The sequence below is a fragment of the Hippoglossus stenolepis genome, chromosome 17, assembly GCF_022539355.2.
Source record: "Hippoglossus stenolepis isolate QCI-W04-F060 chromosome 17, HSTE1.2, whole genome shotgun sequence".
NCBI classification, from domain to species: domain Eukaryota; kingdom Metazoa; phylum Chordata; class Actinopteri; order Pleuronectiformes; family Pleuronectidae; genus Hippoglossus; species Hippoglossus stenolepis.
This window is the reverse complement of record NC_061499.1, coordinates 780,016-796,599: the sequence shown is the minus strand read 5'-3', so window position 1 is coordinate 796,599 and position 16,584 is coordinate 780,016. Positions and strand designations below refer to the sequence as shown.

At 45.0% G+C, this 16,584-nt stretch overlaps 1 protein-coding gene across 2 annotated transcripts in view; it reads left to right on the top strand.

Moving 5' to 3' along the window:
• The window catches only part of pvrl2l (PVR cell adhesion molecule related 2 like), a 221,361-nt gene extending 212,218 nt beyond the window's left edge, over positions 1 to 9,143 (top strand). Inside the window, exons 7-10 of one of the 2 annotated variants that reach the window (XM_047344089.1) lie at positions 2,495 to 2,621; positions 3,835 to 3,892; positions 4,705 to 4,800; positions 5,484 to 9,143. In XM_047344089.1, coding sequence (XP_047200045.1) covers positions 2,495 to 2,621; positions 3,835 to 3,892; positions 4,705 to 4,800; positions 5,484 to 5,666 — 464 coding nt within the window. In that variant the 3' untranslated portion in view covers positions 5,667 to 9,143. Of the gene's footprint in view, positions 1 to 2,491; positions 2,622 to 3,834; positions 3,893 to 4,704; positions 4,801 to 5,483 lie in introns of both variants that reach the window. The other variant, XM_047344088.1, reaches the window with a different exon arrangement.
• The last annotated feature ends 7,441 nt before the right edge of the window (positions 9,144 to 16,584 follow it).

The following is a 16,584-nucleotide window of genomic DNA, read 5'->3' as shown; positions in this document are numbered from 1 at the left end:
CACAGGCAGACGGAGATTTCTGGAAAGTCCCCGTCTATTGCAAAATCTGTACGTGACATAGTTTAGTGTGGAGAAATATTGTTGTTCTGGCAAAGAGACTCGGGAGATATCGTCCTCGAGTTCTGCACAAAGAGCTTTTATCTCCGTTTTATTTGATACACAGTTGTATTTAAATACTCGCACTAGCACAGGGAGAATAAATGAGTTTTATAATGAGAAATCTCCAACGGCACATGTTTCTGCCAAAAACTGCCATTTGGAGATGACGCCTACACGCCTCCTCTGAAAGCTGTGTGACTCTGCTCTGCTTCACTTTGTCACCGTCACGTTTGGCTCAGTTCGGATGTTGTGCTGTGGATCGCTACAGAGTTCAGGGAATAGAGAACATTCATCCTAGAATCGTTTATGCTGTATTCCGTCTTCATTTACTCGGAACCGGTATCATTTGTACTGATGCTTACGCCTCTGCAGAATGTTACCTTTATATATAGATACAGAGATTATTCATATAGACCCTGTAGAGACGTACACTATTAATGTGAGGCACGTCAGGGGGCGTGAGAAACGAGCCTGATCAATAAGAGGTTAAGAGACCAATTAAAACCATTTTCCTCCATCTACCTGGTGCAGGAAAGTAGTGAAATTGGATGAAATTGGATGAAATTGGATAAATGCACTTTCTCCTTGTGCAGAAGTACATAATCTTCCAGGTGGTGCACACAGAGCCCCCCCCCCACACACACACACACACACCATGAAGACCTGGCAGCAATAAAAAACCAAGCAACACAACTTCAGCTGTTCACAATCGTACAAGTTCCTCCTACATTTTGACAGATGTTCAAACAAACTCCGACTGCGAACAGAGGAAAGTCGCGGTTTGGATCTGACGCATCGTCCACTGTGTCCCCGCAGCGTCCTCATTCACTGCTGGACTCTGTGGGACGAGCTCTGTGAGGTTTTGTCCGCCTGCCGAAACGCAAACTCGTGTTCAACCCACTCGTGAAAACAGGTGGAACGCAGTCATCGCTGCTGGATTCAGTTTCACGCCCCTGGTTTGCTGCAGAGTGAAGAGCGGCTGTGTGTTATGAAGACAATGTCTGATGCTCTGTCTCTATTCAGGGCTGTGATGAGTGAGAGAGTGTGAGAGTGTGTGAGAGAGTGTGAGAGTGTGAGAGGTTATTAACACCAGCTTGACATCTGCCCTCAGAGAAACTCACGGCTTCATCTCATCCGTCTCTTAGGCTCAAACATTGGTTCAATTCCCATGCTTTGTGTGTGTGTGTGTGTGTGTGTGTGTGTGTGTGTGTGTGTGTGTGTGTGTGTGTGTGTGTGTGTGTGTGTGTGTGTGTGTGTGTGTGTGTGTGTGTGTGTGTGTGTGTGTGTGTGTATCTATCATCCATCCATCTCATTGAAGACTCTATAAACTTGTGACAGAACGCCCCCTGTTGGCCAGGAGGAAGAAGTGCAGCCAGGCTTCACGTGATCTTACTCACAATCTCCACAACTGTTGGTGAAACCCAAACATTTTCTTTTAAAGCTTAACTTCATCTCACTTTTTAAAAAAACACACTAATCCCAAATAACCAGCGATGCAATCAGCACCATATTTATATTCATGTACGTTTATATCATAAATCTTCAGGGGGGTAATGGAATCATCCTCAGGTGAATCCTCTCACAACCAGCAGCTGAAGCTAAACGGTGGAAATCATAACTTGTTATTGTCTCTGTATGAAACCCAGTGGAGTGTTGTTATTGAAGTGTTGGTGCTTAAATGCAGTTTAACAACAACAACAAAAACCCAGAACAAACAAGGATTCAACCCCGTCTCTGATCTGTCTGGTGAAATCCTTGTTATCGTCAGTGACGGTGCAGAACCGTCCACGGTGCTTGTTGTTGCTGTCGGCCGCCTTCTTCTCAATAAACGAAAGGAATCCTGCTCTGAGAGGCGTTTACAGTCGGTTTAGACGCCTCGCCGCCCTCCACAAATCACACAACAGGCTCTTAATTGCGGCGAGGTGTCGAGGTCAGCCTGAGACTCGGCTGGTGCGAAGCCGCTTTTCAAGATTCACGGCGTTCAGGTGCGTTAGCGAACGAGGGAGGAGGCTGAGCGCCGCTTTCATTCCACCACAACTCGAGTTCTTTGCTTTCGATGTCACTTCAGAAAAACACGCACGAGAGCAACTTGACTCTCGATCTCCTGCTTTCACGTTACGTTTTCTCCAGGGATTCATCACGACGGCTCATTTTACTCCCATTAAAGTGTGTTGTTTTATCTGTTTGTTGTTTGTTTTACGCGTTTAGCTCGGCCGCGGTTAATAATGAAACGCGGCTCGATCACATAAACACAGGCTGCTGTTCTCTCCCACACCAACTTCAGCAGGAAAACACATAAAGATACAAACATTAGCACCACATGAAAATTTAAATGACCTGCTAATAAAACTCCTGTCTCTCCTCTCTTTTCTTTGTCTCTCGCCCACTGAAGAAGAGCAGAGACCAATCACCCCAGGCCCCCCGACAGGTGCCATTGTCGGCGGCATCCTCGGCGTCCTTGTCTTCATCGCCATCGTCGGCGGCGTCATCTTCTTCGTCCGCAAGCACCAGGAAGATGCAGAGTAAGTCTTCATCTACTCCATCGTTTGTTTAACCTCCCGAGCAGAATTAATATCCCCCCGCGGGTCTGAGGCTCATTAAAAACTTATTGCACGTCACGAGGAGCCGCGGCAGAGGAACCTCGGCGGCAAATCCTGACCTGAAGTTTATAGCACGAGACCGCCTGGAGGTTTTACTCCCAAAATGTCCTCCCCTCCCCTCCCCGTCCCGTCCCTTCCCCCGGGGCTGCAGCTGTAAATTTAGAATTTATTAAACCTTTAATTCCACCTTTAAAAGGTGATTTTCCAAACGGAGGTTCCCTGTAGGAGACCGGCCTGTGTAGTGAATTAACAAACACGTGTCACACGCTGGTAGTTTCCCTCCAGGAGGTTAATCAGTCTCATATTTATGTTGCAGTGATGTCGCTGGATGCTCTTGTGATTAGAAAGTGATGCAGCAGCACAACAAGGTCGAGTTTACCGAGATTAAAAAAGAATTACAAGCAATTAGAAACCGATGATTGCAAAGTTCAGGGTCGGAGCTTTTACTGTAGGTGCAGTGCAAACAGAGAATGATTCATAATGTGAGGAAACTCGTTTCCTTCAAGGAGACGTATGATGTTTTTTCAGTGTTTAATTTCCCTCTGGAGGTTTTTTATTATTAATATAAAACTTGGACATTGACTCTGAATCACTGACCGTCAATAAATTCCTGTTGTAAATGGGACACAACTGCATGAATAGCTCCCGTGTCACTGACAGATAGTATTGCACCATTATTTCAGTGTGTTTTCTCTTTTAAATGAGTATTAATATTTAAAAAACAAGATATATTTCTCGAACGCGTCCATGTCACGTGACCCACTGACTCTAAACCAATTGTATTACTACTGTAGATAAACAGGACACGCCTCCGTTTTATTGGATTTCAGTGCTTCCTGTATTTCATCTGATTATTAATAATTTAAAGTAGAATGGACTCACAGAGCTCAAACCCACCGTCTCCTTAAGAAACCACATTAAAGTCAGTGGATCCAGATTCAGATTCACACACGCTGCTGGTTTTCAGCCCTTTAACGCCTCAGAGCGTTTATCTCCAGCTCTGCCTGTTCACGTGTTTCCATTTTCCAAATTTCTTCGCAGTATTGTTTCTAATCTGAATTAAAAAAAAGAGAAATCTGACGTGTTAGCGAAGCGCGGATCAATATCACATTATCTCTGTGTTTCGTCCAATCAGCGGCCCTCCCAAGCACAAGCCCCCTCCCCCGGTGAAGGCCGGCAGCTCCACAGAGATGGTGAGTGTTCGACGTGGCTTCGGATCCATCTTTACTGGGGCTGATTATACTGTACACACACACACACACACACACACACACACACACACACACACACACACACACACACACACACACACACACACACACACAGTCCATTTGGACAGTCATAATGGGGCTAATGGCTATTGATTAGAGATCTAAGTTGGCTTGTGTGTCGAAATAATTAGCTCGGCTTGTAAAGAGCTCCATTAGGAGAGCTCTCTCCTCCCTCCTCCTCTCCTCCCTCCTCTTCCCTTGTCTCCTCTCTCCTCCTCCCTCCTCTCCTCCCTCCTCTTCCCTTGTCTCCTCTCTCCTCCTCCCTCCTCTCCTCCCTCCTCTCCTCTTGTCTCCTCTCCTCCTCTCTCTCTATTGTATGTATAAAGTACGTCTAAACGGATGTTAAACAGACACACATTATAAAATGATAAAGAGATAAATGAACTTGAACCTGAGCAGTGGCCCCTGTGATATTTACAGATGATAAATAATCACTGACAGGATCCTGACACAGTGAATTAGTGTTTATTAGACAAGAGGAGTTGATGTAAAGAATCACAGACCCAGTTAAAGTTAACTCACATTCATTAACTGTCATATTGGTCATACCAAACCCTGAATATCTAGAATACTGCAGTGGGAATTCATCCGTGTATTTGTGGCTGTGTTATTTCACAGCTGTTATCTCGTCACCGTGAAGTTATTTCTTATTCCTCTTGTCCCCTCGGTTTTGTTTGATTGTGTTGTTTTCTGTTTTGTTCACCTCCCTGTGTCGATGGGGTTTTTGTGTGTAGCTGAACAAACCATCAGAGCCTCCCACGGCCACAGAGACGGCTCCTCTCAGCCCGGGAGAGGTTTACTACGAGCCCACAGGGAGAGAGCCTGTCACGGTGAATAACACACAGACACACACAGACACACACACACAGCCACAGACACACACACAGTCCCAGTGGGCTCTGTGCTGTATCTGAAGTGTCTCAGGGACGTCACGGCTCTTTAACTTGGTACCAGTCAATCTGTTATTACTGTTTAACTGTGTAAAATGACTACGATGAAGTACTGGGTCACTTAAAGAGAGAGACATCTGAGAATTTCAGAATAAAATCATAAGTATAAAGCCATAAAATTACATGAAAAACCATTACCATCATTTCAAAATTAATTTTCCTTTTTCTGGAAATCTATTTCTTTGAACGTCTTGACTCTTTCTCCAACATATAACTTTATTGTCCTTGAATTACAACTTTATTATCATGATAGGATTATTTTTTCTCATTAAATTACTTTATTCTTAATTAATTAGAGTAATTAATTCTCACAATCACAGATTCTCTTAATTCAATATCTCATTAACACTCCCTCATCGCTCATCACTCTCTGGAATCACCTTGTTTTGTTAACTGTCTCGTGTTTTTCTGTGTTTGTTGCAGTTTACGATTTGGAGCTAGTTTCCTTTCATGTTTGAGCTTCCTCTGTTGCTTTGGTCTGATTTCCGTACATTATATTCTGTAAATCTATTATATTCCTGATGAAGTCGACTAACAGAACCCGGCTGTGTTCAACTCTGCAGAACCTGGACGACGAGACGACCGGCGCCCTGAACGGCGGCGCCCCTCCAGTCATGGTCGATCTGGACAAATACGACAACATCGACGGTCACCGCGGCAACGACTTGGATTCATCCAGCCACGAGCCACCGCCTGCCAACATCTGTCGTGGCGAGAGCTTTGTGTCTCCCGCCATGTACGTGTAGCCGTGGCGACCAGGGCACCGCGTCACGGGCGTGTGGGCGAGTTCCAGGTCACCTAAATCTGCATGAAAAGCAAAGGCCAAGTTGAAACTTACACGTGATGACATTTTGGGTTCGTTTTTCTTTACTCGACTCGTTCACTGGGAGCTGTGGGTTTTTAAATCTTTAAATCTAAAGGATTCGTATAGTCTTCATTATTACTACATTTCAAATAATCCTAATGAAACACAAGATATCGTTTTAATCATCATGCACAGACAGTAGTTCGTGATATCTGACGAGCCACGCAGCCATTGAAATCATGTGAGCGTTGCGTATGATGAGGCGGGCGTTTACAATATGTTAATTACACGGGTGAGAGGCGTCGCAATGTAGGGGAACTGGAACACCCCCCCCCCCCCTCAGCTAATTAACACACGCTGTTCAAACCCAGCAGAGTTTCCTGTGAATCCAGTGTGACAGATTTTATGCAACATTTTGTGCCATGAATATACGAAGTTTTCTGTTTACAGCCGTAGGAAAGTGATTTGAAACCTTTCTCCCTCTTTAAATGCACATAAAAGGATAAAACATCAGTGGCAGCCTTTAAAAAAAATGAAATCTTTGAAATCCATTCAAAGTTCCCTTTTGCCGCCGCGGTCGGTTGGGTTTGAATTACATTCCGCCGAATTCGGTTCCGGCGAATCCAAAACCCCGATCGTCTGGCTCCGCAGGCGGCTTCAGTTAATCACTCCAGATGTTTCAACGTATTTCAGTTATTAATCGACAATAATTCCCCAAAAAAAAAAACAGCCTTTCCCTCTCTTGTCTACGGTCCAATGAACAAACATTCCGCTTTACCACGTCGTCCACGGGCCTCGTCCGCCCCCGGACCGCCGGCGGCGCCCGGCGGCGCTGCTCGTTCGCACAAACCAGTGAACCCACGTTACCTGGCAACCTTACGTGATTAAGATTCATTCATATCTGCTGTGGTTTGATTGCAGGAGTTGTGGTTCACTGCAAAGCACACACACACACACACACACACACCGATGTTTGTATTCAGTCTAATAACTCACGGTGTAGCGGTTGGGGAAGCACGGTGAGGAATGTAGTGAACATGCTCAGCATACATCAGAGGACTACTGCCATTACAGCCATTTTACCTGATTAAAGTGGCCTCACGCTCTGATGTATGCAGGACTTTTCACCTGCGGGGGAAAATATGCGTTTTGCATTTGAGCCGATCTCTCGACTTGGAAGCAAAAACCGGCAAAAACAACAAAAAAAAACAAAAGGGAACAGGACGCCGGGCCGAATCCGAACTTGGTCTCTCGACGCCCGATGGTACCAAATGGTGAACGGTGTAAATATTGATGAATAATATATTGTTGGTGACATGTGTACACATAAAAAAAAAAACGAAGTGTAGGTGTTCTCAGTGCCTCTGTACAGGGGATGGAAGTTTGTTAAATGTCAAAATTGAGCGAGTATCAAAAAAAAAAAAAAGTGTATATTACTATTTTACTTTTCACTGGTACACAGAGGTCGTCACTTAATACTAAAATATTTTATTTGAGTATATATATATAAAAAAACGATGGGTGTGGATTTTACTCCTTGTTCATATTACTCTGCATGGCATGATCGGTGGCTTGTTGAAACACTTTTCCCAAGGCTGTTTGCGGAATAATCTCCTTCATTTGTAAAAACATTTTTGAATGTCAAAAAGAAAATGTTTCTTTTTTTTTTCGTTTTTCTATCTCTGTCTCATTGCATCCGTCACCGTCACACACACCACGAGCACCAGAACAACTTGAGTTGAGAGAGTGGTGATTTCTTTTTCATTTCTCGGTGTTTGTGCGCGACGGCTCGGCAGGCGCCCGTGTTTTTCGTCTTTAGCTTTGATCAGGAAACGCGGCCCCGCGCGGAAACGTCGTCTCCACAGAGTGCGACGCAAACAGAGCGGCTTCATCTCGTGACCTCCACTCTGAGAAGTGGTGCGTTGGCGGCGGGACGGCGGACTGGAGCACATATGCAGGAGGTGCCGGGAGAAACATTCGTAGAATAAGAAAATCATAAGAACGAAGCGTTAGAGGACTGAATAGATAACAAGCAGAAAACAGGAAGTTCACGTTCTGCGTGGTCGACTCCGAATGCAACATTTTTAGTTTTTCTGATCTATGACAATCATGCAACATCTATAACCATCACTGGCTTTGGTGCAGAGGCTGACTTGTTGATCACTCATCATTCGAAATAGGGTTTTTAGGCTTTTGCCTTTTATTTTTGCTGATTTCTGTCAGATTCACCTCAACGCAACCGAGCCTCGTTGTGGAAATCGGTTTGTTTTTCAGCTGCAATACGTGTTTATCTGATAATGTGACTCCGCAGTTTGAATTCCAGGATAAAGAGGGACTTCTATAACACCAACCCGTGTGTATACGTCTTCTACGTGCGTCTGCTTCTTGAGTCTGAGGTGTTTACTTCAAAGGGAACGTCTGCATGCTGCATGGACCTATGGGGGGGGAATAAAAGCTATTTCCTTGTTTTGCAAGAAGAGTCGACGCCTCCCATGACAAGTATTTGGCTTTTTGACTCACGAACCTGGTGCAGTGTCAGACGAGCACGGCCACTGAACTAAAAACTCAACCGCTCTTTTGTCTGCAAATTAATTTCCCAAAATGAATGAATGTGTAGTTTCCTGTGGATTAATGTGTTTGATGTGTTTTGCTGGCGGGCTGCGCTGGAGGGATTGAGCAGACAGACAATCATCGGGATCCATTATGTTGGAGAGTGACTCGGCGAGCGGTGGGTTATGAGTTTGGTCTCATTCGGGGGATCAGTCTTATCCAGAGCGTCACGTTTCATAGAGTCGCTTCGTTCTGGACGTATCTCGAATTAAAATCTTAACTTCTCCAGGAAAAACAGGCCTGAGGCGGAAATTGCGGAGACGCAGCCTGAACCCAGTGAGCAGGTCGCTTTCGTCCATTAACCTCACGTGTCCGCAGCTGAGAGAAGGTGGCGTGGTGGAAGGGCGGAGACCTCACGTGGTGCCGTGTTGCATGTTGGGGCCGAGGGTTCGAAGCCAGAAACACGAGCTGTGAATGTCTCGGTCTGAATCCTCTCCCTCGTTGTTTCTTTCTCCCTCTCCGTTCTCTCTCATTCATCCATCGACATCCCAGCTTCTCATCACGCAGCCAGACGTGCCTTCTTTATTTTATTTTTAGCTCTTCAATTCTCACATCTCTCGTCTGACAGTCGGACGGATGATGAAAGAGGGAAACACACACACACAGGATGCGTTTGACATCGATGATGCTACAAGAAAAACAGGAGAAAACACTGGAGGTGTAATCATATTTTTGTGTTTCATGGATTTTCTTTCATTTTCTTTTTTAATTTGTTTATCACTGATCGGTTTTCATTTATGCTTTTTTGGGAAACCTATTGTACATGTTTTTCAGATCATTGTCTTGTCAAATAAAATGTAAACCAAAAGCACAGGAGGTCGTGGTGGTTATTGTCCCCGTCAGCTTCCCCACAGACGGACGCGGCGTGAAGACGCAGCTGAGCAGCGAGCGGCAGATCTGCTGAGATTTATATGTTTTCTTTTGTTTGTTGGATGTTTCAGGGAAGTAGAAACTTTTTCAGCTTAGAGATAAACTTTGACTCTTTTGTTCTTTCGACTGGACTCGGAAGAGACGATCGATGCCTCTGTTGTGTACTTTAAAGCAGCTATAATCAATATTTTGTTATTAACCAGAAAGTTGTGAGTCCACAACTGTCTGCAGCTGCACAGACACACAAACAGGACTCCATGAATGAATGAATGCTGTCCCCCTCAATGTGTCTGATTGGTTTTTCATCAAGATGCATGAATTATTCTCTGAGAAATCAATGAAAATGTTGAAGAAAGTGAAGATGAATCCTGAATCTGCCTCCTGATCCAAACCAAACTTCCCTGAAACACACGACCAGTAGTTTCTTTGTAATCTTGCTCACAAACAAACAAACAAACAACAAACAAACAGACTGAGGGGGGGGGGGACAAAGTCACTTGGAATCATGGAAATGAATCTCAAATAATACAAAATGTTCTTTCTTCAGTGATGTATTCTCACGGTTGTAGCACATGAGTGTAATTATACCAGGTTCATGTGAAATTGAGCCTTTAAGTCCCACAGTAATTACAGAGGAGCACATATCTCAGTGGTAATTAGAACCTGCCGTGTTTCAGCAGCACGGAGACACGAGGCCGACGCTGTGCCTGCTCTTCGTCTCTCGTCTCTCATCGCGTTGTCTTTCTTTTCTCTCAGTCGTCTCATCTTGCCTCTGAAAGCCGAGCTGGGATTGATGCCGTCTTTTCACTTGTGTCTGTGTCGGTGAAGAAAGTAAACACCGGCTCGGTTGATATTTATACGTTACCTGCCTCCGCTGGAAGAAACCTACAGTCAACATCTAAATATGTGGGGTTTCCTTATTTTAACAGTTAACTCAAAACCAACTTCCGTTGCCGGTGACAGGCACATTCCTCATTTTATCTCAAAACTAAACAACAGGGGAAAAAAGATCTGGTTGTTGGTGACTCAGCATTTTGATTTAGCTCATAGCTTCTTGTTCTGCACGTCCGCAGCAGCAGAGGGGACGAGGGGAGCAGAGGACAATTTGAAATGTGTTTTCAACAGATATTTATACATAATAAATCGTACTTGATCCCATTTAAGCAACGTTTGCGTGACCTTTGCCCCCCTGGGCCTTGGGCTGGGGTCATCTGTATCTGCTTTGCTTTACAAGAGATGAACTCTTCACCTTGTAAAACCTAAACGTCTCAGAACACGAACACTTCAGGAGTCCCGTCCCGTTCCAGCAGGTGGACACTTCCTTTTTAAAGGTCCTGCTCCGAGGCAGCAGCTGCGTGTTTTATCACCAGCGTTTACTTAAGCTGCCGCTCGGTAGCCGAGTCCTGTCGGATCAGATGAGACGAGACGCTGTCAGCGAGCGTTTGTTCACTTTTGTGACTAATTAACTGAATCGTCGAGTTCACCCTGGTCCCCGCCGGCTTCCGCCTTTGACACAGATGTGAAGTGAGTGAGGGGGCCGGCCATCGGCAGCGGATCAGCTCCAATCAGAGGCCCAGACGGCCACGTGACGGACGATCATATTAGGTGTTGAGCAGCCTGAGTGATGAAGCCACAGGGCCGCAGCTCCTGTCGTGAGTCGGCACATTTCCAGATTTATGTTCTCGGTGACATCAGGTATCAGGCAGAGCTGAAACATCCGCTGGTTTGTCAGGTTTGGAGTCGGACAGACCTCAGAGGGACGATGCATCTGCTCGAGCTGTCCTCGTCTTCCTGGAAAGACACGTCCGATCGCTGGGCTCAGACTCAGGTGGAGGGACGAGGGAAGATGAACACTAACGCAACACTAACGCTGCACAGACAACACAATCGATGGGAGTGCATCGACCCGGGGAGATGGAATAATGATAATTGCTTCTTCTTCTTTTCCAGGTGTTGGAAAAATACTCCAGTGATGTGACTTCGTCTTCTTCAGGGACGGATCTGTAGCGTTGACTGTTGTATTAATGCATTTTAGTTTGTTTCATCTCTGTGATTTCAAATGTTAATGTCACACACGAAGTATCACACATAGAACTATGACGTGTCCTGTTAATTGATTTGATAAAAGATACAAATACAGATTTCGCTCATTATTGCTTCATCCATATTTACACAATCATTCTTCTTTAATCCTACAAAACAAAGCACCTCACATTTCACAATAAAAGGGACAGTAGAGAACACATGGGTGTCTCCCGGCTCTGCCTTCATTTCGTGCCTCGAATGTGGACGAACAGAAACTTTAGGCCTGTTCAAAACTTTGCTGGGACACTTTGACACTTTGTCAATCCATTCCGTTTGTAGTTCCCATTACACTTTAATGAGGTTTACTTCTGTGGATTCGCTTGCATTAAATACAGTGACCACCCTCTGCTTTCCAGCATCAGCCTGCAATCGCTCACACTAATGAAACCACTTAGGACTCCGATTCCCAAAGCCACGAGTGATGAGAAGATTTACAAAGAGGTGGAGGAAAAGGAACGATTGCTGAGATGAAGGGAGAGAAAAGGCCTCTCTGATTGAGGGTGGAGACGTGAGAACAGGAAAGAAAAGAAATTGCAAGATGGAGGGATTAGAGTAAACAGGTAGAGAGGTGGACTCATAGAGATTAGGGGAGTGAGATGGAAGGAGGGAGTGTGGGCCGCTGGATCAATGAGCGAGTCAATACCGAGTGGACGAGATGTGATGAGAGAGAAAAATGGCGTGGAGCAGGCGGAGGAAAACGCCCCCGTGTTGTGTTGGAGCCCCGCCGAGAAAAATGGCCCCGGAGATAATGAGAATCCGCAGCAGTCCACAAGTGATAGAGGAGAAAAAAAAAACAGTTTTATTTTGTCTTATCATCTGGAACAGGAGCAGATTCAAGATCATTTGGTGACAGTCATTCTCCCAGAAAAATAATCAGGTAATAGAAGCTTCACGTTGCGTTTGAGAAATTACCGAGATTAACGTATAAATCCTTAATCACAGGAGGAAATTAATTATTGTGCTTGAGATGATAGACAGACGGATGGAGGGAGAGAGAGAGAGAGAGAGAGATGGGATGGATGGAGGAAATGTAATGAGAGCTGTGGAGCAGATCGCCCGAGGTTAATCCAGTTGACGGCTGATAATTACAGAGAAAACCTTTTTGAAATAAGGGAATAAGTGTGAAACTCATTTTAAAGTGCACTTCCATGCAGTCTGTGACGGAAAATACCTAATTGCCCAAAACACATTATTCAGTAAAGCACTTAAAACCGCCACTTGACATTTCAACTTCGGTTTTTTAAAATGTTTCTAGAAGGCCGTGTTTCACGAGATCATACACAAATCTGTCAAAGCCACAGGCGGTGTGCGGAGACGGATGACGTGACCGCTCGCCCCCCCCAAAAAAACGTTATAATAACTTTATCTGAGTAGCTCCTTTAAAAACGGACGATAAATAGAGCTTCACAAAGGGAACCAACAAACATCTGCACACACAGCCACATCTGGCAGCTCCTCCATGTTAGCAGATAGATAAAGATGGTTTCTGTCACTTTAGGTCGTTCTAATGAACCTCGTGTTTGGTATTCTCGTTCTTGTTTAACTAAACCCACATTATTTTATAGAACTAAGCCAAAAAGGAGAATATGTATTTTAAGTAACATGTTGCATTCGCCCTCCAGCTCCTCTTATTCTGACAGAACCACATGTTCCCTGCTGCTGCCTCGTCACAAGCTTTCACCACTTCTCTCCTCCTCCTCCTCCTCCTCCTCCTCCTGCTCCTCCTCCTGCGTCGCTGGCAGGATCTCATCAGCGGTGACTCAGCATGTTTCTTCATTTATCAGCAGAGTCGTCTCTGAGCTACATCTGTTTGTGCATCGGGTGGTTGTCAGGGTTGTGTTTGTAGAATCAGAAACTCCTCTCTGCTCATACCTGTCACCAGAGAGAGTTAAAGCAACACTTTGTCATTTGGACTGAGCAACAGCGCCCCCTGCAGTCGAACGCGGTGACTGATAGAAAAGCCTGTTTGTGTGCTGAGTGGAGCTCTGACTCACTGAACTGAAACACAACTGAACGGTGGATATTACCCAGGATCCCCGGCTTCCTGAACCAAACAAACTGCCGCTTTAACGAACTCTGTTTAGAATTCTTTATGTTTTTAAAGTTTCCTGCTGAGTTTTGGAGATAAACTCTGGTTTTTAATGACTTCTTCTAACGATGTGTTCACACCAAACACAAAGGAAATTTCCAAATGTGAGTTTGGCTGCAGGATTTATTGAGTTTTTTACTCATGGTTTTGCAGATCTAATGTTTAGAACAAAGGAAACCAAACTTTGACCTGGTAATGAAGAACCGATTCTCAGGCTTCGAACCATAAATGTCAGTCCAGAGATGTTCCCGACCCGATCCAAACTGTGGACTCACACATCGACCACCCTGCGCTGAAACACCGTGGGTGTGTGTGCATGAGAAATGAACCTGGCAGGCGACTCTGTCATTGACTGATACATCCATCACTGCAAACAGGGGGAGGCCGCGTGACTGAGATTAATGTCAGTCGAAGTATTGATCCTTCTCTTTGCTGTTTTATTTCCTTCTCTCACTCTTTCCTCGGGCTGTAGAATCAGTTTTCCACCACGTTCAGGTTCGAATTAGGGAAAAGATTCATCAGGAGACGACGAGACGAGCTGATAATATTCATGAGCTGCAGCCGCGAGCCAGAGGACACGTCTCCACTCGGGGCCTCTGTTAGAAGAAGTGTCATCTGTAGCATTCACACACGATAGTCTGGATTTCTCCTCTCGACTCGGACGAGCTGAGTGAGAAGGAAAAAGCTGCTGTAGTCAGAACAACCTCCTCCTCTGCACAGATGCTATCAGCTGCACCAGTCCCCGGGCGGAGGAGGAGGAGGAGGAGGAGGAGGACGCAGCCTTTATCTGAAAGTTTCAAAGTCCTGCTTTCAGCCGTCTCCTCCTGCTGTTACATCTCCACGTCATGATTCCACCGGTGGAGAGGATCGATGATGGATCGAGGACTTTGTGGTGATTTGTCAGGTTTTTCAGAAGGTGGGGGAGCAAGCTCACGGTGGCTCGTGTAGTGAATCTCCACTTCATAAAAATACTGGTAGACGTCTGCACCTGCCTCTGGTGTCAATACTCACTGAATTACAGCTGTGTGTGTGTGTGTGTGTGTGTGTGTGTGTGTGTGTGTGTGTGTGTGTGGTGTGTGTGTGTGTGTGTGTGTGTGTTAGTTAATCTCACACTCTCAGATACCATAAAACAAATCATTAATTTTCATCAGTGTACAACTACTCCCCCCCCCCAACACCTCAACAACGTGTTCACGCTCATGCATGTAACAGCATTAACACATAAACACACTTTAACACACACAAACTCCACCTACTCGCACATGCAGCATCACACGTACACAGTGAAACACACACACACACACAGACACTCCCGACACACACACACACACACACACGAGTCTGCACAATCACAAGTTAGTCTCATCTGTCAATCATCACGTTGTTATGGCATCAAATCACTAGTTAATACCAAACCTACAGTGATGAACGTATCAGTGTCGTGTGTTTTGATTTAATGGGTTTGATCCATGTCCCATCTGCTAACATGGGGGAGGCGGGGTTAATGACCTTTACATTATTGACTGTGTGTGTGTGTGTGTGTGTGTGTCTGTGTGTGTGTGTGGCTGTGTGTGTGTGTGTACGCTCCTCCACAGCCATATGTAGTAACACTGCCCCCCTGTGTCAGCCCACAGAAGGTGCAGCAGGGAGCGGTCAGCACCCTGAGGAAGATTCACTTCTCAATGTGCTGCTGAATCAAATGTGTGTAAAGTTTATTTTACACTGAAGGTTCATCAGGTCCGAACAGCGGAGGCGATAAAAACAAGCAGAACTTAGTGATCGTCAGTGATCGTCAGTGATTCCAGGGAGAAATAACAACAGGATCGAACCAGGCAGCAGCAGCAGCAACGTGCAAAGTGTTTCTCATTAAAACTGTGATTTCACATTTACATTTACCTTCATTCAAACAATATAATATCATAACGTAAAACCCAGAAATGAGATGGTAATAAAAAGACATTATATTAACAATGTATATTAGTGTAGATTTAATGACACCAACTTTCTCTGCTGGTGAAGTAAGAAGAAAGCGAACTAACTCCTGACGCTGCAGTGGGAGCTGTGGCACCAGTGGGGAGAATAAAACCAGTAAGTGCTTTTAGATTGCAGCAGTGTCAGGATGTCAGACGAATCTCTACTGGTGCCAGTGAAACCACAGAACAAGGAACACGAGCAAATACCAGCTGTGGGTTGAGGTTTGTAGATTTTAGATTTTCTGTTGAGAGACAAAGTCCAAAGGGAAACAAGCAGGTGATGGTTCGATGTTTGATGCAGTCGCCCTCTGAGGGTTTGTTTTCATTTACTTCCTGCTGAGATTGAAAGTACAATTAAGATCATTTATGAATAATAATTATAATAATTTAAATTTGTGAAGCACCTTGCAAGGGACCCAGGGACACCTCAAATATCTAAAGTGACAAAGACAGGGGGGGGAGGCGTGCTTAAGGTTGAGATATATTTCTACATGATCTCCTTTTAAATAACTAATAACGTTATATTATCATGTGGAATCACTGAGCCTCCTCTGAAACCGCCACCTCCCACTCGAGGTTATAGAACATCTGATTAACTCCAGTGACGTGAACATTGCTCCTGAAGCTGGTTAAAGGATTCTGTTGCACGTGATAAACTTCTAAATGAGCCACAGTTTAACATCAACACGTCATAAACTCCTGTGATTAAACACTGATTCCTTTCCCTAAATTCCTTTTCCCGACCGGTGATTATTAGTTTCAGCCGATCGGGCGACAGCAGCCGTCTGGTCGTGAGGTTTCCTGGAGGCCTCAGCGCTCAGTCATCTCCTCCACCGAGGAGCCATTAGAGTCTCTCGATGCCTCCGTGTTTGTTAATTCCAGCCCGTTAATTGCTCTCTCCGCTCTTCCTCCTTCTTCACAGCTCAAAGTTTGAGTCATTATCACGACGACAAGTGATTCACATTCTGTCTGCTCGCTCGAGCCGTTCCTCAGCTGTAAACCAATCAGTCAGCTGTATTCAAATGAGAGGGAAGATGACTGTGTGTTTCATGAATTACATTTTCTGCCTGAAACAGTTGCTTTAATGACTCTCTAGAGAGGGGGGGGGTGACTAATTCACCGTCTACGTCAAGGTTAGAGGAACATTTATATTAGTTAATCCAGCCGCGAATGAAATAATCCTATTGTGAAGACGTCAGAGTGCAGCTTTAATGAAAGCAGGAACTTTGTGG